At 36.5% G+C, this 22,520-nt stretch overlaps 3 protein-coding genes across 3 annotated transcripts; 1 reads left to right on the top strand and 2 right to left on the bottom strand.

Moving 5' to 3' along the window:
- The first annotated feature begins 12,081 nt into the window (after positions 1–12,081).
- LOC145165258 (5-amino-6-(5-phospho-D-ribitylamino)uracil phosphatase, chloroplastic-like) lies at positions 12,082–13,977 on the top strand. The gene has a single exon (XM_079083967.1). The coding sequence runs from the start codon at positions 12,683–12,685 to the stop codon at positions 13,742–13,744; it is 1,062 nt and encodes a 353-aa protein (XP_078940093.1). The 5' UTR covers positions 12,082–12,682; the 3' UTR covers positions 13,745–13,977.
- An 830-nt stretch (positions 13,978–14,807) lies between these two features.
- LOC145165257 (Cytokine-induced anti-apoptosis inhibitor 1, Fe-S biogenesi) lies at positions 14,808–17,384 on the bottom strand. The gene is made up of 8 exons (XM_079083965.1): positions 17,206–17,384; positions 16,663–16,810; positions 16,156–16,316; positions 15,979–16,065; positions 15,689–15,848; positions 15,446–15,582; positions 15,200–15,274; positions 14,808–15,063 (listed from the first exon to the last, which is right to left on the bottom strand). The coding sequence occupies exons 1-8, from the start codon at positions 17,206–17,208 to the stop codon at positions 15,025–15,027; spliced, it is 810 nt and encodes a 269-aa protein (XP_078940091.1). The 5' UTR covers positions 17,209–17,384; the 3' UTR covers positions 14,808–15,024.
- Positions 17,385–20,556: 3,172 nt separating this feature from the next.
- Positions 20,557–20,952, bottom strand: LOC145163313 (uncharacterized). The gene has a single exon (XM_079082152.1). It carries the CDS (start codon positions 20,950–20,952, stop codon positions 20,557–20,559), a length of 396 nt encoding a protein of 131 aa, XP_078938278.1.
- Positions 20,953–22,520: the final 1,568 nt, after the last annotated feature.

Raw genomic sequence — 22,520 nt, 5'->3', positions numbered from 1 at the left:
ATGTAGTTGAATCATATATTGTTTAGGTGAATCGATTTTTAATTATGATTTACCGGCAGAGTTACAGAGAGTTCTAATATATTTTTTTTATATATAGTTCTTTGTAGTTTTTATAATTCATGTAATTTTGTTTATCTTTTATAAATATTGAAGTACTATATTCAATAAAATACAAATGATGCATTTAAGTTTTATTATCTTAATTTAAGTAGTCCGTTTTTATAGTTTACAATCTGGATATTGAAGTAATTCGTTTGTTTCTAATATTTGTACAATCCTTTGACAACTTCATTTGTGTTTTATAAATAATTTGAAGTCCGTTTTTCAAATCCTATCCTAGTAATTAATATAAACTTATAAACGACCAAGTTTTGTGATTTTTTTTAAAGTTAATTATTCAGTTTTGTTTGTTATGTGTAAATGAAATATTATATTTTTTTAATATTTTGAAATTTGTAAAATTTAAATAAATCATTATAATGCATATTTAAATGAATGGCCCAAAAGGATGGACCGGTCTATGCCTCCTTCGTTTCTTGGCCTTTTATGGGTCCTACTTTTGAACTTACGGCCCGACTTTGACCGTTTAAGAAGCCTGTTATCAGGTAGGTTGTTTTTCTGAATTCTGATGACCAAGTTTGTTTTCTTCTTTTGATTAGGATTTACGTAGAGCGAGCTGTGACCAATAGTTGGAGCTGAACAATTGGTTAAAACTGATCGTGCACTTTTGATTAGGGTTTATGCAGTGGAAATGTTACAAAAAATTGAGCTAAACAAGTGTTTGTGAGTTTCTTAATTTTATTTTTTAAAGGATTAGATGCTTTGATTTTTCTTGCTATTTCAAAGGGAGCTAAACAACTATTAAGCTTTTGTAGATGAACAAAAAACAGAGGGGAAAATAAAGAAAACCGACAGATCAATAGATCATACTGCCTTTAAGAGTCTATTTATTCAAAATCCAAAAAGGTTTATGTAGAAAAATCTGTTTTTTTTTTTTTTTTTTTTTTTTTTTTTTTTTTTGATAAAGTCATAATTTTGTTTTTTGAACAGAAAAGTCTAGATTATTTAATTTTACATGATAATTTGTCATTTTCTGTTAAAATAAAAATAAATAATTTTTCGTTAATTTGGCAAAATATTAAATAATCAGGACTTTTTGTTAAAAAAAAAAATAAGACTTTATCAAAAAAAAATCCAAAATGAGAATTTTCTGAATAAAACTCATTCCAAAATAATAAAGTTCATTGCTATGCCGTGATAGGGTTATAACCTTGTAACATGCCGAAAATTACAAAGATATTTAAAAAAAAAATTTAAAACATGATAACCAAATAAAACTTTTGTTTCAAAAACCATCAAGTAATATTCATTGGATTAAAACCATGCAATATCAGAGTTCAGTTTACAAAATTGCGGAAACGAACACCCTTGATGCGTGTGTACAATCCCGTCGAGCTCTTCTTACGAACGACTTGCAAAATGTTTAATCCACAGCTGTAAACACAAAGCTTACTGAGTTCTCCAGTATACCACATATTACATCATACATACAATGCATCCACACAAGATCTCGACTCTAGCGTCAGGTAACAAGTCTCCTATTCACATATATGTAACATATGCAACATGCCTAGCCCATCATACAAACGGGTCCAACCTAACATACAAACGAGCCCAACCCAATATACAAATAGACCCAACCCAACATACATATAAATGAGTCTAACCCAACACACATATAAATGGGCCCAATCCAACCCCTACTACTAGGAGTCACCTCCTGGCCATCCATACAAGACATAAAGTCATATGTAGTCAGGGATCAGATAGACAGTCAAACATATGATCCACCTGAGCGAACAATCAGACAAGAACATCACAAGTAAGCATTAGACCAATAGTTCTCAGACTATCCAACTTAGACTACATAGGAACCACTTTATCACTACCACATAACCATACAACATATGCATCTACATAACTAACATAGTGTATACCCTTGGCAACTAGCCTTCCTTAGTTACCGTAACATCCCAAAAATCACAATAAATTTTAACTTTTCAAAAACAACCCAAAATCATAATTGTTTACAAAACCATTGTTTTAAAAGTTTATTTCAGTAATCAGAGTATCCCAAAATCCAAATAACGTAAAACCGAAGGATGTGCACGACCATGCCTTCGCTTTCCACAGTCATCTGAAGTACCTGAAACAATAAACTGAAACTATAAGCCAAAGCTTAGCGAGTTCCCCCAAAGTACCAACACACACAACATATAACAGCATATATTGGGTCAACAACTAACATACTGGATTACCCATGAGCCCACAATATGAGTCTGGCTTGCCTTTCAGGCGCACAACACATATCTGGCTTGCCTTTCAGGCCCACAACACATATCTGGCTTGTTCCTGGGTTTGTTGGCTACCGCACAAAACAGTACTTGTGACATCCCCATTTTCACGGCCAGAAAATACCGATTTAATTTATGCTTTTAAAATAAAATCAGAGTAATCCTTTGATTAAAAGAGTTGCGGAATTTGTTCCCAAAACAAAATGTGATAAGAATTTATCAAAGCATTTCTTACAGAAATGTATTTTGCATTATATAACAAAAATCTCGGGATGTCATGTTCCGATACAGACCAAAAGCATAAACAGTACAAAATTGACCTTACAACAGTTATTTACAACTACTGATCTATAATCCAAAATATCTTGATAAGTCATCCAACTTATGCTCTGGTGCCACTACCTGTAATTCAAAGAAAAACTGAGTGGGTCAGGCTTGGGAGCCTGGTGAGCATATAGGGTTTTCAACCCACAAATAATAAATTTATTATGTTTAAACATTAAACAATCAACCAAATTTCCCAACCCCATTATCTTATTTATTTCTTAAGGATTTACCCTAAGAATCATTTATCACTCATTCCTAAGGATTCATCCTAAGTAATAGGCACGAAGTCACATCGTCGCCCTGGTTTATACAACAGGTACTAAGTCCATAGCTCTCGTTTATCGACAGTATTATTCACGGGAATCCACCTGCAATACATGTCAATGGGTTTTTAGAGTACACTGATGAACATTTAGTTCACACACTCAAACGGAGCGAACCTGCTAGTGTTCCACAAACCGTCTAGAATAGTTCGTGGTTGTCATCCATACTCTGCTGAATGACGGGGGCCAGAGCTTGGGTAAGGGCTTCTCTCATATTTCATCCCTCACCCTCATCTCATGATCTATATCACCGATCATTTCATTTTTTTTCAACTCATCTTTCAAAATATACCAACTATTTTATTTACCCATGTTTTACCCAACATTTCTGTAGATATAAAATACATAAGCAGTTTAAATCATTTAAAACCTGTATAAATCATTCATTCAACATTCATCTCAAATAAACAAACAATATATATTCACATAGCACGTATTTCATATAAAATACTTTATATCTATGTGTAAGATGAAAGTGACTATACACTCACTTGATAAGACGATGATCGGACAGCACTACGGCTCTATAAAGTAATATTCTTCGATGAAACCGAGATATCTTCAAAAACCGGGCTTCACGCAGGTAGAGTTTCGGCTCGAAAACTCTTTTTCTCGGGATCTTCGAGGCTTCAGGACTTGCTTCGGGTTTCGGGGATGATATCGGGACTTCGGGGGGGGGGGGGGGGGGGGGGGGGCTAAAAGTAGGCTTAATGACGAGAAAAGTAAGAGAGAGGTTGAGAAATTAGCAACCAAAACCGGCTGCCTTCGATTTCTATTTATAGGGCTGCATTTCGCTATTCACGTCGTGAACCAGGCTTGTTAACGTCGTGAACTTGGTTGTCATCAGGTGCGTAGTCGCGACATTAGTCTGTCAGGCTCTGAAGGTGTCAATCACTGAGTTCACGTGGTGAACTCTATGTTCACGTCGTGAGTTCTGACACAGGTTGAAGTTCGTGCCCCGAACTTCAGAAATTCATATCTTTCGCATACGAGTTCCGTTTTCGACGTTCTTTATATCCACGCGTAGGTGAGATTATGCTCTACAACTTTCATTTAGACTCCGTCGGCTAATTTTAAATTCATTTTTAATATTATATTTTTAGTAGGTCGGGACAGGAAAAGTCCGTTATAAATTCATAACTTCTTCATCTGACGTCCGTTTTCGTCTGTCTTTTTACCGTTGCACTACTATTAACGAGATCTTCGGTTCTCGTTTAGATTGTTTCAGCTAAAAATCACTCGATCTAAATATCGAGTTTTGGGCTGCATACTGCTAAGCTGAAACTTAGAAAAATCATAACTTCCCCATACGAAGTCAGATTTGGACGTTCCTCTTATGCACGCTCATGGTTTAACGTATTGTACAACTTTCGTTTAGATCGCTAAGGCTAAAATTGCTCTATCGTAAATTCACTATTTACGTCCTACAGCGTCGTGTCAAATCTGTCGCGAAACTTCGACAGGTCATAACTTCTTCGTTATAACTCGGATTTCAGCGTTCTTTATATGTACGGAAACCTTGTGACATATACTACAACTTGGTTAAGATTATTTATTCTAAACACTCCTCTATCAAAAAGTCATTTTTGACGCTTATCGTCTCTAAATTGACTAGCCCGGATCTACGGGCGTTACAGTACTACCTCAACCCAACCATACTATATCGACATATACATAACTTATAAGATATATCCAGCAAATAGATAAATATATAACCAATCAGTAGACAATCAGGCAGATCTACAAATCACTACCTCATACTACATCTTATCAAGGGCGGCTCAACCAGTTTGGGGGCTCTAAGCAAACCAAAAATTTGAGGCCATTTGGCCTTTACTATACTACAAATGAACAATCTTTAAACTGGAATCAGATAATGGATTAATGGAAATACCTTCGTGGTAAGAGCAAACCTAGTTCAGACATGCAGATTGATTTAGCATACACTCAAATCTGTAATATCAAAGGTATATCAACCATACCATTAATCTATATTTTTTTGCATAATATGATCATATATATGCAATAAGCATATAGAAAAATAAAGATTTTGCTATTTATAACATCCAACTTTATCTAACCTGCAAATTGGACACTTGGAATCTTGATTTGCAGACTTCAACCCTTCAATGATCAATACACCAGTTGCCAAACAAGCACAAGACTTGCAAAAAAATGTTTCCACAACTTAAAGAATATGGTTGAAAAACAATGTCCTGAATCAACAATTGTCCATTTTATAAAAGATATAATTGGAATTTGCAGTAATTAACATGTTTGTTTTCAAACATATATACCAAGCAAATAGGACAAGTGAGATTGTACTCCGGTTTTTTAGAACCTAGAAGTTTCAAAGTCAATAAAGACTCTTCATTCCAGATATTGTGACAACCCGAAAATCTTTGCCTTGTAAGTTCAGCCATTCAATCCAACCGAGTGTCTGACTCGTTTCTACTATCTTTTAGCCTTGTTTAGAGTCCGTTTAAGGGTTCAAAGCTCAGTATATCCAAGCATTGAGTATAGGATTGGGTCGCGTAAGTTCCTACCCTTGAAATCAAGCCCTACACTCCATTTGAGGGAGTGTACGGTCGTACACATGAGTGTGCGGCCGTACACACATGTGTGTGCGGCCGTACACCCATGTTGGCCGTACACCCCCTCCTCAAGAGTGTTATCCCTTCATTTCTAAGCCATTTCATCAGTTTCCAAGTCAAGAACATCGATTTCTCTCTCAACTATCATCGAGCCTTTCACCCGATCTTCAAGAATGTAAGCCTTTCTTCCGTTTTGATTTGTTGTTATCCTTGTTCACCTACTAACACCCTTTGATTTCATCCATTTGAAATCATCTTTTGGCTAGATCTTCAAATCTTCATCCATTTCTCCAAGAACACACACTTGTTCTTGGTGATTTTGAGCCTTCTCAAGCCTCCGGATCGTAAGTACTCCTTCCCTATGCTTAGATCTTGTTAAGAACACTAGATTAACACCTTAAAAATGCCCAGAACTCATGAACACAAGGTGTGTGCGGCCGCACACCCATGTGTGGTCGTACACCCCTCAAAACACCCCTAAAGGGCCTTCAAAATGCATCTCTAGCTTCAACACTTGATGAGCATTAGTCCCACAAGCCTCCCTACCTTTGGAAAACACTTTTGTGCACTCGTTACCATGGAGGTCTTAATATACCCGAACATCTTTGGCAACTGCCCCCAGACAATCTTGATCACCTCCTCCCGGATGATCTCACTAACACGATCCTCTGAAAATGTTGGCCTATCCTGGCTGCCAGCTCCCGATCCTAACCTGGATCAGATCTCAAGACGTCTCGAAACCACCACTCTGGTAAGACTCCATAAAGATCTCTGATAATCCATATAATGACAGGGGACCAACTCCCAACCCAACCCTAGGGGTTGTGACTTCCTTGCTACGCGTATGTGTCCTGTGCTTTCAGTAGTACGAGCCCATACTACCTTCCACACCTACCCATATTTGTCTCAAGTATCATCACAACGCCCTAAAACTATACATAAACATAGCGAGCGCTCAATCCTCACTCCTAGAGGAATGCTAACTGGCCTTCCGGCCTCTCACAACCCACCCTACCACCAACTGTCACACGACCCTCCATTGGTGCCAGTTAACTATTGCATGAATACAATCACATGCCGCACGGCTTAAACAATCTTAGGCTAAAAGATTTAATCCCACAACGGTTGGACTCGGACAAGAGCTGCGCAGCAAGACCAAATCCCTCACCCTAAGACTATTTAACCCCCGTAGCATGTGACTTGGAGTATTCATCCAATAGTTAGTTCACACACGAAAGAGTCACAAACAATCAATGAGGTACTCTACATAAGATAAGGCATCAAAGATCAGGCAATTCTATCATACGATTCCTGAGGATCCCTATCTTAGGACTAGCATGTTGTTCTAACATATCACATATTCAAATAATTGCATGGTATTTTGGGGTCCACTTACTGGCTCCGGCTGATCTTACACTTCGCATCCTCCTTTCTTATTTTGAAAACCATTTAAAATCATTTTGAAAATCTTTCCTTGATTTGAGTCTGGATTCACACGAGTGTTCCTCCAATTTACTCAAACCAAGGCTCTGATACCAACTTGTAACATCCATAAAATTCGAGCCAATTCAAAACTTTTTCAAACATTTAAAATCATTCAGTTATTACAATTTGTTTTCAAAATGTTTAAACATCAGAGTTCCCAGAAATCATAATCATCAATCGAGGAAGTGTACGATCACGCCTTCGCCTTCCCGCGGTCATCCGCTGAACCTGAAACAATAAACTGAAACTGTAAGCTCGAAGGATTAGTGAGTTACCCCCAAAATACCAACCTCATATAACCCTAATCATTTCATATCAACACTACAGAACAACCATGCATATCGAGTCTACAGTGTGACTGGTCCGCCCGCACCGGGCCTTCAGTCCACCTGGTCCACTCTCTGAGTCTACAGTATGACTGGACCGCCCACACCGCGCCTTTAGTCTATCTGGCCCACTCTCCGAGCCTCGGCACATCTGGACCGCCCTCTCGGGGCCTTCAGCCTATCCGGACCGCTCGTCGGGCCTTCGGCCTGACTATGTGCCCTCCCGGGTCTGCAGTCTATCCGGTCCGCCCTTTGTATGTTGGCCTACAGCACAAAGAAGGACCCGCCTCAACCCAACCCCAATCAAACAACCATGTGCACATATAATAGATAATCACATAACAGTCCATAGACAAACAAACCGATCTAGCAGATCATATAGCATAGCAACATCCTAACCAGGATATCGACCTAACCGGTCACTAACATAGCATCATCCTATATACCAGGATTCTGACCTAAACCATGTCACTAAACATAATACCGTCCTAATTACCAGGACGCAAATCTAACAGATCAATAAGCATATCAAACAAATACCAGTATATAATCTGAGAAAGGGCCGGCCTTGGTGCTTTAGACCCTGTTGATATAGTGAGGATAACTCACCTCGCACTGCCGATCTGAACTGAAGAGTCGAACTCCTGACTCGCTGCCTCACCAAAATCCCGAACAGCTGAGCTCTCGACTCCCAAAGCTATCAATACCGAAATATCACTTAGTTCAAAACAATCATCCTCCTTAGGGTAAAATGACCATTTTACCCCTAGTCCAACTTGGTCCTTTTCCAAGGCCTAAAACTGCAATATAAAAAAAAACCCAACACTAGGTAAGCTTCCCAAGCCCACTAGTGGCCCACTAATGGCCCAATTTGCTACATTGGGCCCAATCCCATTAATGGGCCTTACCCTAAGCTCAAACATATTCTCGGCCCATAATAACTTACTCCTGATGGCCCATCAAAGCCCAAATACCGAAGCATAGCCCAAATCGTGGCCCAATAAGACAAAGTCCATACTGACAGATTACGTGGGGCGTACATCTACGTATGCTAAGCGGACAAGCTAGAAGGTGCGTACGTTGGGCGTACCTGCATGTACGCTCAGCGTAAATCCCCTGTTAAGTCCTTTTCCCATTAAGGGCTTAATACTCCACTTCAGAAGCTATAATCACAGATCCTGATCCTTTTCCACGTCTTAATCCATAAAGTCGCTGACTTGGTGACTTTACTTGGCCCAAACAAGCCCAAACTCCAAAAATGATGCATTACTTCCATTAAGACATTCAAGATGGAGACTTTACTGCTTATGGGACCCTTTTAGCTCTGAGGGTGGTAACCCTAAGCTCAAAAACAAGATTTCATCATAAAGGTCCATTCTTGGGACCAAAATGACTCCAAAACCAAACTACACTAGATCTAAGTATTCTTAGGTAAAGTTATGAACTTTATACCTCCAAAGAGTTCCAAATGATGATGCTATTCCAAATCTATGAGCTCCAACTTCCCAAGTTCTTCCTTGCCAACTTCTTTTTTTCCTCTTCCAAGCTTACACCACCCAAAATGAGCTTCTTGAAGTCAAAATCACCCAAAGATGAAGAAATGAGGCATTTTAGGGTTTCTCTGAGGTTAGGGCGGCTGATAGGGAGGCTAGGGTTTGAGCCATACTGTTCTTTATATAGTGGTTAGCCCCAAAAATTAGGGTTTAGGGTCTCTGAGAGTACGCTGGGCGTACTCCTCCCCATACCCGCGATCATTTACTCCACTATGCTGGGCGTACACCAGCTTACACTGGGCGTACCCAGCCGGACATGTACATGCTTCGCTTGCATGCATGGGACTTGCTTGCCAAACATTTCCATTAGGGACCATTTATGCCAAATCCTTTAAAGTGCTATAACTTCTTCATTCTAAGTCTGTTTCCGACGAACTTTATATCCACGAAAAGGTGGCGAGAAGCCCTACGCTCCTGGCCACACACCCAAGCCTTAAACCTTCAAAATAAATCATGGGACCCTAAAAGACTGAATTACTTATACCCTGGGTCTCCGAGACCGCCACAAAGTGCTTTTCAAAACGGGGTGTTACATTGACCTTCGTTGACTTTTTGACCTTGACTTTGACCAAGTTTGACTTAGGTGCATTTTAGGTATTTTGAGGAGTAGTTTGAGATTAGGTCAATTTTTGTTGTATAGGTGACCTGTAGAGTTGGCATTTGGAGCAACATTCACTTCTGCTATCTTTCAGAATGTGAGGTGAGTTTCCTCATTGTACTTGTGGGTAGATTGGTGGATCTGTATGATTACCTGTATTTGATGGATATGTGTTTATGTTTATCTGTTGTATATGTCGACATATTGTGGTTGGGTTGAGACAGTCCTGCTTTGTGCTGAAGGTCAAGATACTCGAGGCATTCTGGATAGGTTGTAGGCCCTGCGAGGCGGTCCAGTCAGGCTTAAGGCCCAAAGAGCGGTCCATATAGGTTGTAGGCCCTGCGAGGCGGTCCAGTCAGGCTGAAGGCTCATATATGCATGTTGTTATCTGTATGGTCGTGTGTGGTACTTTAGGAGAACTCACTAAGCTTTGGCTTACATTTTGATTGTTATGTTTTCAGGTACTTCAGAGGTCAGGGGCAAGGCGAAGGTTGATCGTGCACATCCTTCGTATTTATGATATTTGATTTTGGGATACTCTGATTCACGATTATAACTTTTGGAAACTATGTTCTGTAAACATTTATGGTTTTTGGATTGGTTTTGAAAATGGAAAATTTACCTTGATTTTTGGGATATTACAGTATTTTGGGAAACTCACTAAGTCTGTCGCTTATCCAGTTATTATAAATGTTTTTCAGGTACTTCGTGAGAAGGGCAATGTTTGACTGTACTCACTCGCATTCGCAATCATGTTTCCGCATTATACTCTGATGTAATTGAATTTTGAATAAATAAAAATTAAAAATTTGGATTGAAAATCGAGACGTTATATAAACCAGCTTGTTTTTTCTTGAGTCTTTATTGCATAAATTATGGTTATGGATGATGTGAAAGAAAAACAGTTTATTATGAATTAAAAGCTACAATTTGTCATGTATTTGATATAGAATTTAATGGAGGATCCGGCAAAGATGGTAATTATAATAATATATTCCTAATTTATTGGGATATATTACAATCTTAGAGATTTTATAGGATTTCATATATTTTAGAAAGATAGATATCATATATTTTGAAAATGTTATTAGGGTAAAAGATTTTTTTTTTAATTTGAATTAAAGTTGATATGTTACCAAAAAAAGCCGGAAATTATAGAAGTGATAGAGAAATGTCACGTGTCAAAAACACATGCTAGAAAAGGAGGTATGTGTCATTTTTTGGTTTGTTCATTAGCATAGATAGATCAAATATGAAAACTAGATTTTACTTGTATATATTTAAACTCTTTGATTTTAAAGGGTAATTCTATACAAGTGAGGGGGACGGAGTTACCTATAGCAGCATTTTTTATTTTATTGGACCTCGAATGACAAATTACTTTAATGAAAATGGGTTGTTTTGTATTTATTATGTTCGAAATATTTTTGTTTAACTTTTATCAAATTTAATGTGTAATAAATTTGTTAATCTACTGTAACAAATATTTGGTTTTAGTTTTATTATTTGAACTTTTCTTTTTAATTTATGACTAATGTTATTTTAAATTATTTAAGTTTTAAATGAGATAATATAAATTTTCATTTTAAACTATTATTGAATAAATGATTGTTTGTTATTTGTCATTTTTTAATATAATAATAAAATAATCATTTATTAAGATTCAGCACATTCAACCTAGAAAAAAAATATTTATAACAACATTTTATTTAGGGCGTGTTTGGCAAAAATAGTTGGAAGCGGGTGGCTGGTAGCGGGTGGCTGGTAGCAGAAAGTTGTAGCTTTTATTTGTTATATGAGTGTGTTATATGAGTGTTTGACAAAAGTAGCTGGAAGCTTTTGAAATATATAAAATTACATAAAAGGACAATCGATGAAAAATAAATAAATATATAGATATATTTTTAAGGTAATAATGAAAATTGATTTCAAAAGCTTGGTAGCGTTTTGTTAAACGCTACATAAAGTAGCTTTTAGATTTGGAGCGTTTTATTTAAACTAAAAGATAAACGCTCGTACTGTCAAACAAAACTTTTTGTTTAAACTAAAACGTTTTGTTAAAAGCTAAAAGCTAGAAGCTTCCAAACACTTCCAAAAATTTCATGCCAAACATGCCCTTAGTATTTTATTTGTACATTTATATCACTATGTATTCAGTTTTACGTTATTAATTAAGGAGCTAATACTTAAAAAAATATAATTGTCTAAGACAAAAACAAGTTAACTAAAAACCAGTTAATTATAATTTTATAAATTTGAAAAAAATATATTAAACTGAACATCTAAATAAATTATTTATAAATTTAAAATTTTCAAAAAGTATTTATTAATTACTATATATTGAAAAGAATTAACTGAATAACCAAAAAAAAAAAAAAAAAAAACATATAAACTAGTTTTTTTTGTTTTATATTTAGATTCAAAAAATTGTAAAGTGATGTTTTTGTGATTTCGGTTTATTTGATTATCAATATCTCTTCTACTGAATATGTTAAAATAACATAACAAGTGGATAAAAATTACACAATTGAAAAGTATTCAAAAGAAGACCACCTTCTCCTTTGCACTCCCGTAAACCACATAAATCCTCCCTCCTAAAAAATCGCTACTCTCCCTCGATTTCCTCCCTATCTCTGCTTCCGATTCCCAACAAATTCAGGTTCTCTCGTTATCCATTCCTGTAAATATAAACGTATATATTAAATACACCTAATTTGGATCTCTAAGCTTGTTATCGAGCTGCAAACTCTAAAAATTAACGACGAATTCTCTGTGCATATTGCTCTATTTCTTTCGGTGTCTGCTCCTTGTTCTTATTTAATTGATTAGGGTTTCTGGAGTTGTAATAGATTTACGAATTTATATTATTCGACGTTAAAGTTCGAATCTTTCTTGCTGAAGCCTGTTTCCCTTTTTTATGCGTTTCCCCCTTTTTGCGACTGTCCAGAATAATTGATACAGTTTTCCCACAAAAAAAATTCCTTTAACTTTGTGGGAATCGAATCTTTAAGTTAGGTTTTTTGTTGATTCCACGATTGTCGTTTGTGTGAGATAAAGTGGAAACTATCCAATTTGGTTAGATTATCAAAATTTGGTTGAACCAGAGTTTGATAGTTGTAGACATGGTTGAATCCGTCGCTGCAACATCCCTTTTAGGGCATACACCGATTTTAGGGCATTACTTGAGAAATGTTTCTGTTAATCAATATGTGGCTATGCCGTCCCGATTTCCAAGATTTCCAGTGATTAAAGCCCAAGCAATGGAGTTGACTAAGGAAGCGAATTTGTACAAAGAGAAAGACCGATTCTCAAGATTTCCGCAGAGTTTCAAGGAAGAAAAACGAGAGTTGTTTCCACCTATAAACAAGGCTGATAATCCTTCATTACATAACCCATTGGCTCGACAAGAAAGAATGGGTTGTGGTTGGTTAGGCGCTATATTTGAATGGGAAGGAGTTTTAATCGAAGATAACCCAGATCTCGAGAAGCAATCATGGCTCACACTTTCACAAGAAGAAGGCAAATCCCCACCTCCAGCTTTTCTTCTTCGAAGAATACAAGGCATGAAGAACGAGCAAGCAATCTCAGAAGTTTTATGTTGGTCAAGAGATCCATCTCAGTTGAAACGAATGGCTTCAAGAAAAGAAGAGATCCACCAAGCTTTACAAGGCCGGATTTACCGATTCCGTGATGGGTCTCAGGAATTCATGAATATCTTAACCCGTTACAAGATTCCAATGGCATTGGTCTCGACCCGCCCACGTAGGAATCTTGAAGAAGCGATTTGTGCGATCGGAATCGAAGGTGTTTTCAATGTTGTGGTGACTGCTGAGGATGTTTACAGAGGGAAACCGGATCCGGAGATGTTTTTGTATGCAGCTGAGCTTTTGCGGTTTATACCCGAAAGATGTATTGTGTTTGGGAATTCGAATTTGACTGTAGAAGCTGCTCATGAGGCAAGAATGAAGTGTGTTGCTGTGGCTAGCAAACATCCGGTTTATGAGCTTTCTGCTGCTGATTTGGTGGTGAGGTCGCTTGATGAGCTTTCGGTGGTTGATTTGAAGAATCTTGCTGATGTTGAGTTGACTGAATTTGGGTCAACACCGGAATTGGAAATGGAGTTGGAGGAAGAAAACGATGGACACCCGCCTTCATCGGTAGCGGTTGATGATGGTTTCTGGTAGTTTTATTGGAATTTGTACAGTGGTTTATGGTGGGTGGCTGGTGATTGGGTGCCCTTTGTAAAAATGTAAATGGGAAACCTGAAGTTGGAAAGGAAATATATGGAAAGGTCAAAGGGTTATCTTTGATGTATAGATTTACCAATTGTGCGATGGTGTGTCATGTATGTATGTATGTATCAATTGTTACATGGGTTTGTGTTATGTATAGAAAGGTACTTATGCTCTCTTGTTTATGGTGTTTTTACTTTGTATTTCATAGGAGTGCGCAAGTAATGGAAAAACCGACAACAAAACAGAAATTAACTAAAAAATTGAACCATCTTCTTTCTATACTCTGGAAAAAAAAAATTAACATAGCCAATAGACCGTCTAACTAGCATCCATCCATTTTGAAGATATACGAGTCAAAAAAACTAGAATAATAAGTTCGAACCTCTTTTATTTATTTTTGGAAAATCTCCGATAAAGTTTTAATATTTTTTTGTCAGGTTTAATCCAAACATTTATTTTTTGAACAAAAAAGATTCGATTATCTAATTTTATATGATAATCTGTCATTTTTCAGTTGAAAAAATAAAATAAAAAATATTTCGTTAGTTTGGACAAAATATAAAAGAATCGAGACTTTTATGTTTTAAAAATAAAAATTGAGATTTATAAAATGACCCAAAATATTGGAACTTTCCCTGTATCTTTTTATGATAAATCTATCAACTCTATCCAATACTCTATGGATTTTGCAATTAAAAACACAAGGGGAATATTTATTTTGTATTTGTTGTTCAAAACGTATAAATGACAAGAAAATGTTTCCTTGTATGGGTATTGGTCATATCATTCAGAGTGATGCTTTGATTGCTTTCCCTTACGATAGTGTGTTGTTTTAAGTTGTTCTGAACTTGAAGTTTGAATACATACATACATACATACATAAGAGCCATAGATACGTTCCGTATGGAAAACGGGGCATTTAATATATTATTAGATACCTTGAGATTCGGCACTACAACCAACGAGTATTTAGTAAAGGAGGAGAAAGACATGAATCAATCAGAAATCAGAATTCAGAGCAAATGCAAATGAATACCATTCAGTTAGTAAGTAAGTACATATAGATGGATGGGTATGAACTGGAAAACTGAGTTTAAAAAAATCCAGACAAAACATAACATGCAAATGATATTGCTTGCTTCACACTGCTCTTGTTTGTATGCATTCAGTCTCTCTCCCTCTCTCTGAGTGGTGTATTTTGTTTAGACAGACATAAAATATGATAAAGCCTAGAAGTCTGCAGTAAGGAAGTTCTCAGACAAGGTCACCTGCAAAAACCATCAAAATAACACACATTAACCATTATTTGCTTTCAACAACTCGCCATGTTAACTCATGTTTCATAACCACAAACACAAACCAGCTACTTTGTAAATACAATGTTGAAAAAAAAAAAAAACTTACCTTCTGGCCCAGTTTGAAAGGAGGAAGACCCTTGTAAGGGCATGTGCCACACCTGAATGCATCACCTAGTCCACACTGCATTTTCAATTTCAAGATTCAACTATTACTATTAAATATTCTGAATAACAAAATATAAACACCAGCTTCAGCTTCTATGAGTGTAAGCATAAACAAATATAATATGTTGTAAACATAGAAATTAAGTGGTAATGCAAATATGCAATAAACAAGAGGGACTTGACTTACACTGCCACAGGCTGACTTGGGGTTCTCCAACTGGTCCATAGTCGCTCCCAGCTTTTGCACTTTCTCCTCTTCTTCAGCACGTCCACATGAGCAATTTTTGCATGCTTTCCTTGTGCTTCCAACTTCACAATCACCAACTGCAAAACCTCATCACAATATGCAATCAGAAACAACAAAATCTCACCTCATCCAATTTAACAATTCACATCCTTATCCTAAAAACAACTAACTCCTAACAGTTACCAGGTGGGAGCTGAGGTTTCTTCAAGTCCTCTTCAGATAACAGGCTGTCCTCATCAATAAGATCCATGTCATCAACAATCTGGACTTTAGGTAAGCTTTTCACTGGCTTCTTAAGAGAAAACGAAGAACCAATCTTCCAGGTAGGTTTCTTAGCCTTAATCTGTGGATAACAAGAATATTAAACCAATTTATAATTCTCACAATATTATCTTGTATCCAGCCATGGATAATGGGCTTAAAACAGAACAATATGACATGGACATGATGGATACAGATTCGAATGAACTTACCCCAAAAGATTGTGCTTCTGCAATCTCAACCACCTCTATATCTGAAAACCCTACAACCAATAGTTTACGCTTGAGAGAAGATTTCGTCTGCAAAATGGTCAAACAAGATTATTAGTATACTCAAACTCAATTCCATCCATCATGACTGTGCTTTAAGATACTAATCAGATGCATTACTGTCTCCCTGGCAGCAGCAGCACAAGTGTGATGGAAAAATACTTCTCCACCAGGCTTCAACACCCGTGACAATTCCTCCAGCAGCTTATCACCAGGAAAATCTGATGACTTACAGATGGATATCACAAAATCAGTGGATGATGAATCCACTGCCAAAGAACCTGCCACATATCAATGTAACAAAAAAAATCAGAAACTTGAATCAATTTTAAGCAACACAATAGTTTGCAATCAATACACAAGGTCCTAAAAGAGGTTAAAGACTTGTTAATGCCAGTTACTGAATTACATCATTGAAAAAATAAAAAGCTGGGACCTTGTAGTTTCAGGTCCAAGTAGCACATACTGCAATTATAAACTAATTATGCACCATCAAGCATCAATATATTAAATGTGAATTGTGAAGGTGATATACAAAGTTACAAACAAACAGGGTATGGGTCTCAAGATGTAAAGCATATATATTAACAGTTACAGATTCAGAGAATGGTAGAGACGGAAAGGTACTTAGTGATGCAGCTTGATTGATAATCAAAGGATTAAAATCCTGAACCACCTCCTTCTTGACCATTCTTACAGCATTCAAAACTTCATCCAGTGACACCACGACATTGTCTGTGATTGCCAACACACTACCTTGCACCACTTTTGTATCCTACAAAATCAGCAAGCAGAATTAATAAATAAAATCAGAAATCATTATATGTGTAAAACTGTTTCTATGTTTAGATACTATATTCTCTTTCAATATAGTATCCAAACCTGATGTGTCGATGCTGCAAGGGGAATACGGTAATTACTATCAGCTGTCAACTGACCCCACCTCAAGGATAAGCCATGGAGGGAGTTGTCAGCGCATCAAACGGCACATCCATGGGTATGATTTATTCAAAAGAGGCAATTGGTAAACAATTCATCTTTGATCCTTGATTTAAATATCAAAAGCAGTCGAAACTAACGCATAAACCCACACGAATAGGAAATACCGAGATGAAAACAATCAATATTATAGAAATTCTAAATAAAGGGTTTTTTAGGATGGAATCTCACCATTTTAGCACAACCAGTATAGCTTCTGTACGACTGATCAATAAGAAACCAAACAAAGGGCGAATTAGGGCCTGCACGTATACGGATATGAATGCGCGGATACAATATTACCGCAAATCGACGGAGGCGGCGACGGGAAGAGATGGAGAATAGCGACTTTGATAGGAAAAAGAGAATGAAAATCTTGGTCGCGTGAAGCCGTTTAGTACTTCGATACATGTACATTAAACAAATATGGATACGGCCCGACCCGGATAGGTTTAGACTTTTTCATGGGATTTTATTTTATTATTATTTATTTATTCATTATTATTAATAATATTTTAATTTTATTTATTATTTTTTTTTTTGACAAAACTACATAAATTTTAAACAAAATTTTACATATGGTCCTTATGTTTTAAAGTTGTCCCTAAAATAGTCATTATTTTTTTGCATGAATGGTCCTTAATTATAGATTTTGTAACGCCACCGTTTCTTATGACTCACACCGTTATTTTTATCATAAGTTGAATATGAAAAGACCTTTTACCCCTTTTTAACTGTTCTTTCTCTGGAAACGATTTTTGTGTGTGCTCTTCGACCTAAGAATCAAAGATATGAGGTGATTTTTGTAGAAATATGTGTTCATCTTTGAGTTCGTGTTCTTGATTTTAAGAAACCCACCATTCCAAAAACTAGAAATTGAAACAAAAAAAAATAACAGAAATCAAATGTGTGTGTTCTTCAACCTAATAATCGAAGATCTGAGGATATTTTTGCATAAATATATGTTCATATATGGCTTCATGTTCTTGATTTTTAAGAAACCTACCATTCCAAAATCAAAAATCGAAACCCAAATTCAAAGCACCATTCCAATCGATTTAAATAACCCGTCATCGAAAACCCTAGATTTCAAGAACTTAAACATGTGTATAAGCTCATTACAAATAGTGCTCAAGAAACCCATATGAAGATATAACACATGCACCTTCGAGAAGCACCTCTGTAACGTCCCATTTTTCACAATAAATTTTTCGAATTTTAATTAAGATAAAATATCGATTTCTTAAACCCTAAGTTAATAATAACCATTTGTTCCAAAAGACAACCATCCAAAAATCAGAGTATCATAATAAACGCGGAATTACAAAATACTAAATCTGTTAACGAGTGTGTACAGTCAGGCCTACGCCTTCCCACGATCATCTGAAGTACCTGAAACGTTTAATCAATAACTGTAAGCCAAAGGTTAGTGAGTTCCCCAAAATACCATATACAACAATAAACATACAATCATGCAAACAAGGCTTTCGGTGCTAGGACCGATCCACCCGAACAACATCGAGTGTATGGGCTCACAATACTCTAGTTGTTCTTGCCATCAACTCGCCCCTTGCGAGTGTCTAGACTCACAACACTTAGGTGTTGTTTGTTTTTTGTCTGCAGATCTTCTTGACCTCTTATTTCTGCGTCGCGCAAACCACGCACAGACATTAGTCTTCGCAGACTGTTTGTTTTTTTGAAGACTGCAGACCTAAAAATGTATACGCGCCCTCTTCTTGGCGCAGATGTGGATCAGAGTCTTCTAACATCTTCAGACATCTTCTAGCCTAAAAAAACACTTATGTTTTTATTTTTTTTAGTTTTTTATAATTTATATTTATTCCAATTTTATTCATGATAAACAATTTGAAAAAAAAAAAGTTACAACACTTAAAAAGAAAATGGTTTGACGACACAAACATGACATTTTTGATAAATTTATAAACAAAGATTTATTACAATAATGATCGTTGAAGTTGTTTATATAAATATGAAAAAAAATCATAATATATTCTTATATTTTTTGTGCCAAAATTTTTAAAACGTATTGTCAATTTCTTGGTAAAATGTTTATGATACGTTTTTAATTGATTTAATTGAAAAAATCGACGTTTATTTCCATCAATTTATGTATCAAATTCTTTAATTTCTAATTACAATGTTTAAGTATAATTTTACGACCAACATTGTTGGTTTTTATCAAATATATACATTAATTCGTACCATTTTATTTTCACTTTTTATACAATAATACATAAAAGTTGATTTAGATTTGTTTATTATTTATAACAAAGTCGTAAAAATATTAAAAAATACATTGAAGTTTAAAAAAATCAGTTTATTTAGATTTTAGTTTATTTTAGTAGCATGCAGATGTTAAAAAAACAAACAATCTTTTTTTTTCAGACTACAGATGTTTGGTCCACCTCTTCTACTGCAGAGATCTACAGATGTGATCCACAGACTGCAAACATTTTGCCCCAGAAAAAACAAACAACACCTTAATGTTGATCTTTTCATCAACTCACCCCTTTGGCCTTCAACATAAAACTAGTTCGCCCGCATCTTGGTTTTTCGCACAAAGCTGGAACACCTCAGCCAACCATGATATATGTCGACATATAAATAAAACAGCAAAAATATATAACCCATCATCACAAGTAACAGTCTATAAGTCTACATGTCTAACAACATACCACAGTCTAATATCATCCTAACACACTAGGATACATACTACAGTAGATAATATAGTGCGAAAACTCACCTCGAAGACAGAACAAATAACCAGTACAACTCACTGGGAATGTAAATGTCGGTAATACAAACCACCTAAATATCTAATAAAAGGTCAGACCCTATTTATTTCCTAAAACCCTAAAGTTTGACCAAAATACAGTTGGTCAAAAAGTCAATGGTCAACTGCTGCAGAACATCGCGTCGTGGCCAACTCCATGGTCCATGTAGCATGCATTTTTTCTGGATTTTGATCCAAACCTCGACTTTTTTGGTTTGACTGTAGATTTGGTCCCTCATAAAATTGAAATTACTGTTACACCCTTTATGTATTTTTTTCTTTTTTCTTTCTATTTTTAAATATTTTATTAGAATTAAATAAAGAAAAACCCCATATACCCACCCACTCCACCCCATCCCACCTTACCTCTCTTTCTTTCGTTTACAAACAAACACACATATCCACCCATAACTCCCCAAATCCCTAACCTCCTTAATGTAACATCCATAAAATTCACAAAAATTTAAAACTTTTTAAAACATTTAAAACCATTAAGTTATTACAATTTTTTTTCAAAATAGTTTAAACATCAGAGTATCTCATAGCATCGTAGATATTGAAACTTATTGTTTCCCCATCAAACTCCATCATTAAGCTTCCCGCATACACATCAATCTTCGTTCTAGTCGTCTTCAAAAATGGTCTCCCAAGTAAAATTATACCCGACTTGGAGGACACTTGTTCTTCTAAATCAATCACATAGAAATCCGTCGGGAAGACCAATTGGTTCACTTGCAGCAAAACAACTTCTAAACACCTCTAGGAAAGACACTCGATTTATCCGCAAGAGAGATTATAACTCCGGTTTCACTCAAATGTCCGACATTCAATGATTCATACACCGAATAGGGCATGACATTGATAGAAGCACCAAGATCAAGCATAGCGCTACTAAAAGTGACATCCCCAATCTTGCAAGGAACCGTAAACATTCCGGGATCTTTGCATTTGGGTGGAAGTTTCCTTTGTAAAACCGCGGATGCGTTTTCATTCATTGAGATTTTCTCGTTTCCTTTCAACTTCCTCTTGTTGGTACAAAGCTCCTTCAAAAACTTTGCATATCTAGGGATTTGCTTGATGGCATCAAGTAAAGGGATGTTTACTTCCACCTTTCGGAATGTGTCCAAAATATCTTTCTCCTCCATATTCTTATTTGAAGTTGCAAGTCAGGAGGGGAATGACGGTTGAGTGGCTATTGGAGTCACTAGAGGGGTAATCTTCTTTGGAACTCCGGCTTGTGTAGCATTCTTAACAACGGGATCCTCAACGGGAGTGATCTCTATTTCTTCCTCTTCTCCCATTGGCTTCTTCTTTGAACTACTTTTCCGGTTTGTTTACCACTTTTCAAAGTCACCACATTAACATTTGGGTTCTTTTCGGTTTGAGAAGGGAGTTTGCCATGGGACTCCAACTTGCTTAAAGATGTAACTATATCTCCCATTTGTGCTTCAAGGTTGGAGATACTAGTTCTTGTCTCTTTTTGGAATTGTTGGGTACTGGTGACTAAGGATTTGACAATGTCTTCAAGAGACATTCCAGAGCTACTTGGTTGGGATTGAGGAGGTTGTTGGTGATGATGTGGAGGGTGCGGTTTGGGTTGATAGTGTGGTTGTGGGTGTTGGTAATGAGGTTGTTGTGGTGGGTAGGAAGGTCTAACCAATGTATTTTGAGGCAATGGTCTTGGGTTGTAGCTCATGTTGGGATTTGGCTTCCAACATGAAATGTATGCATTTTGGTAACCGGATGGTTTGTTGTGGTAATTTTGGAACTCTCCAGTGGCATTCACATGTTCCGCATCTTCTTGGAGAATGGGACACATATCTGTAGGATGTCCCATTGTTGCACATATTCCACAAACCATCACTTGTGGAGTTTGCCCCATGGCTAGCTTTTGAACAACGGAGGTTAAGTCTTTGATTTGAGACTCGAGGTTTGATGTTCCCACCTCAGACTTTTTGTTGAGTTTCTCTCTTCATGTCTTGGCGCGGGCCAAAATGTTGTGAATTTACAGATATGGTGTTGAAGAGTTGTCTTGTTTGTTGTGGAGTTTTGCTAAAGACATCTCCACCACTTGAGGCATCAACTAATCTTCTCTCCATTGGCAACAATCCCTCATAGAAGTGTTGGATGAGGAGTTGTTCCAGAATTTGATGTTTTGGACAACTATAGCACAAGTTGTTGAACCTCTCCCAATAATCATGAAAAGTCTCATTTTGACATTGGCGGATTCTACAAATCTCATTTCTGAGACTTGAGACTCTTGAAGCGGGATAGAACTTGTTAAGGAAAGCTCTTGCCATGTCGGTCCATGAGTTGATTGACCCCGGGGGAAGATAGAATAACCAATCCTTTACTCTATCGGCCAATGAAAAGGGGAATGCCCTTAGCTTGATTTGGTCATCGGTTGACCCTTGTGGCTTCATGATAGTGCAAATAATATGAAACATCTTCAAATGTTTATGAGGGTCTTCATTCTCTAATCCATAAAAAGTGTGACAACCCGAAACTTTGTCCATTTCCGTTACGCGATTTCCGTTAATAAAATTTCAAATTCATTAACTTTTCCGTCAAACTTCTTGGTTTAGAAATTAATCTAATTATATTTAATTAAATTATTTACAAGTCGGAACCAAAAATCGCACAGGAACCCGAATATCTCGAAAAACCAAACAATTCCGTCCTAAGTGAGGTTACGACCGTAAACTAGTTTACG

Source organism: Lactuca virosa, chromosome 3, assembly GCF_052849685.1.
Source record: "Lactuca virosa cultivar CGN04683 chromosome 3, Lactuca_virosa_CGN04683_v6, whole genome shotgun sequence".
NCBI classification, from domain to species: domain Eukaryota; kingdom Viridiplantae; phylum Streptophyta; class Magnoliopsida; order Asterales; family Asteraceae; genus Lactuca; species Lactuca virosa.
Note: the sequence above shows the minus strand (reverse complement) of the source record. Positions and strands in the feature narration are given on the sequence as shown.

What these genes read in the sequence shown, in the direction of transcription:
- LOC145165257 (XM_079083965.1), bottom strand. An exon ending in CAATCAAGCTGCATCACTAA is followed by an intron (nt 16,317 to 16,662) that starts GTACCTTTCCGT and finishes GATATGTGGCAG; the next exon opens with GTTCTTTGGCAGTGGATTCA. An exon ending in CTTTCAAACTGGGCCAGAAG is followed by an intron (nt 15,064 to 15,199) that starts GTAAGTTTTTTT and finishes TGGTTTTTGCAG; the next exon opens with GTGACCTTGTCTGAGAACTT.
- LOC145165258 (XM_079083967.1), top strand. Translation starts at nt 12,683, where the DNA reads ATGGTTGAATCCGTCGCTGCAACATCCCTTTTAGGGCATACACCGATT.
- LOC145163313 (XM_079082152.1), bottom strand. Translation starts at nt 20,952, where the DNA reads ATGGAGGAGAAAGATATTTTGGACACATTCCGAAAGGTGGAAGTAAAC.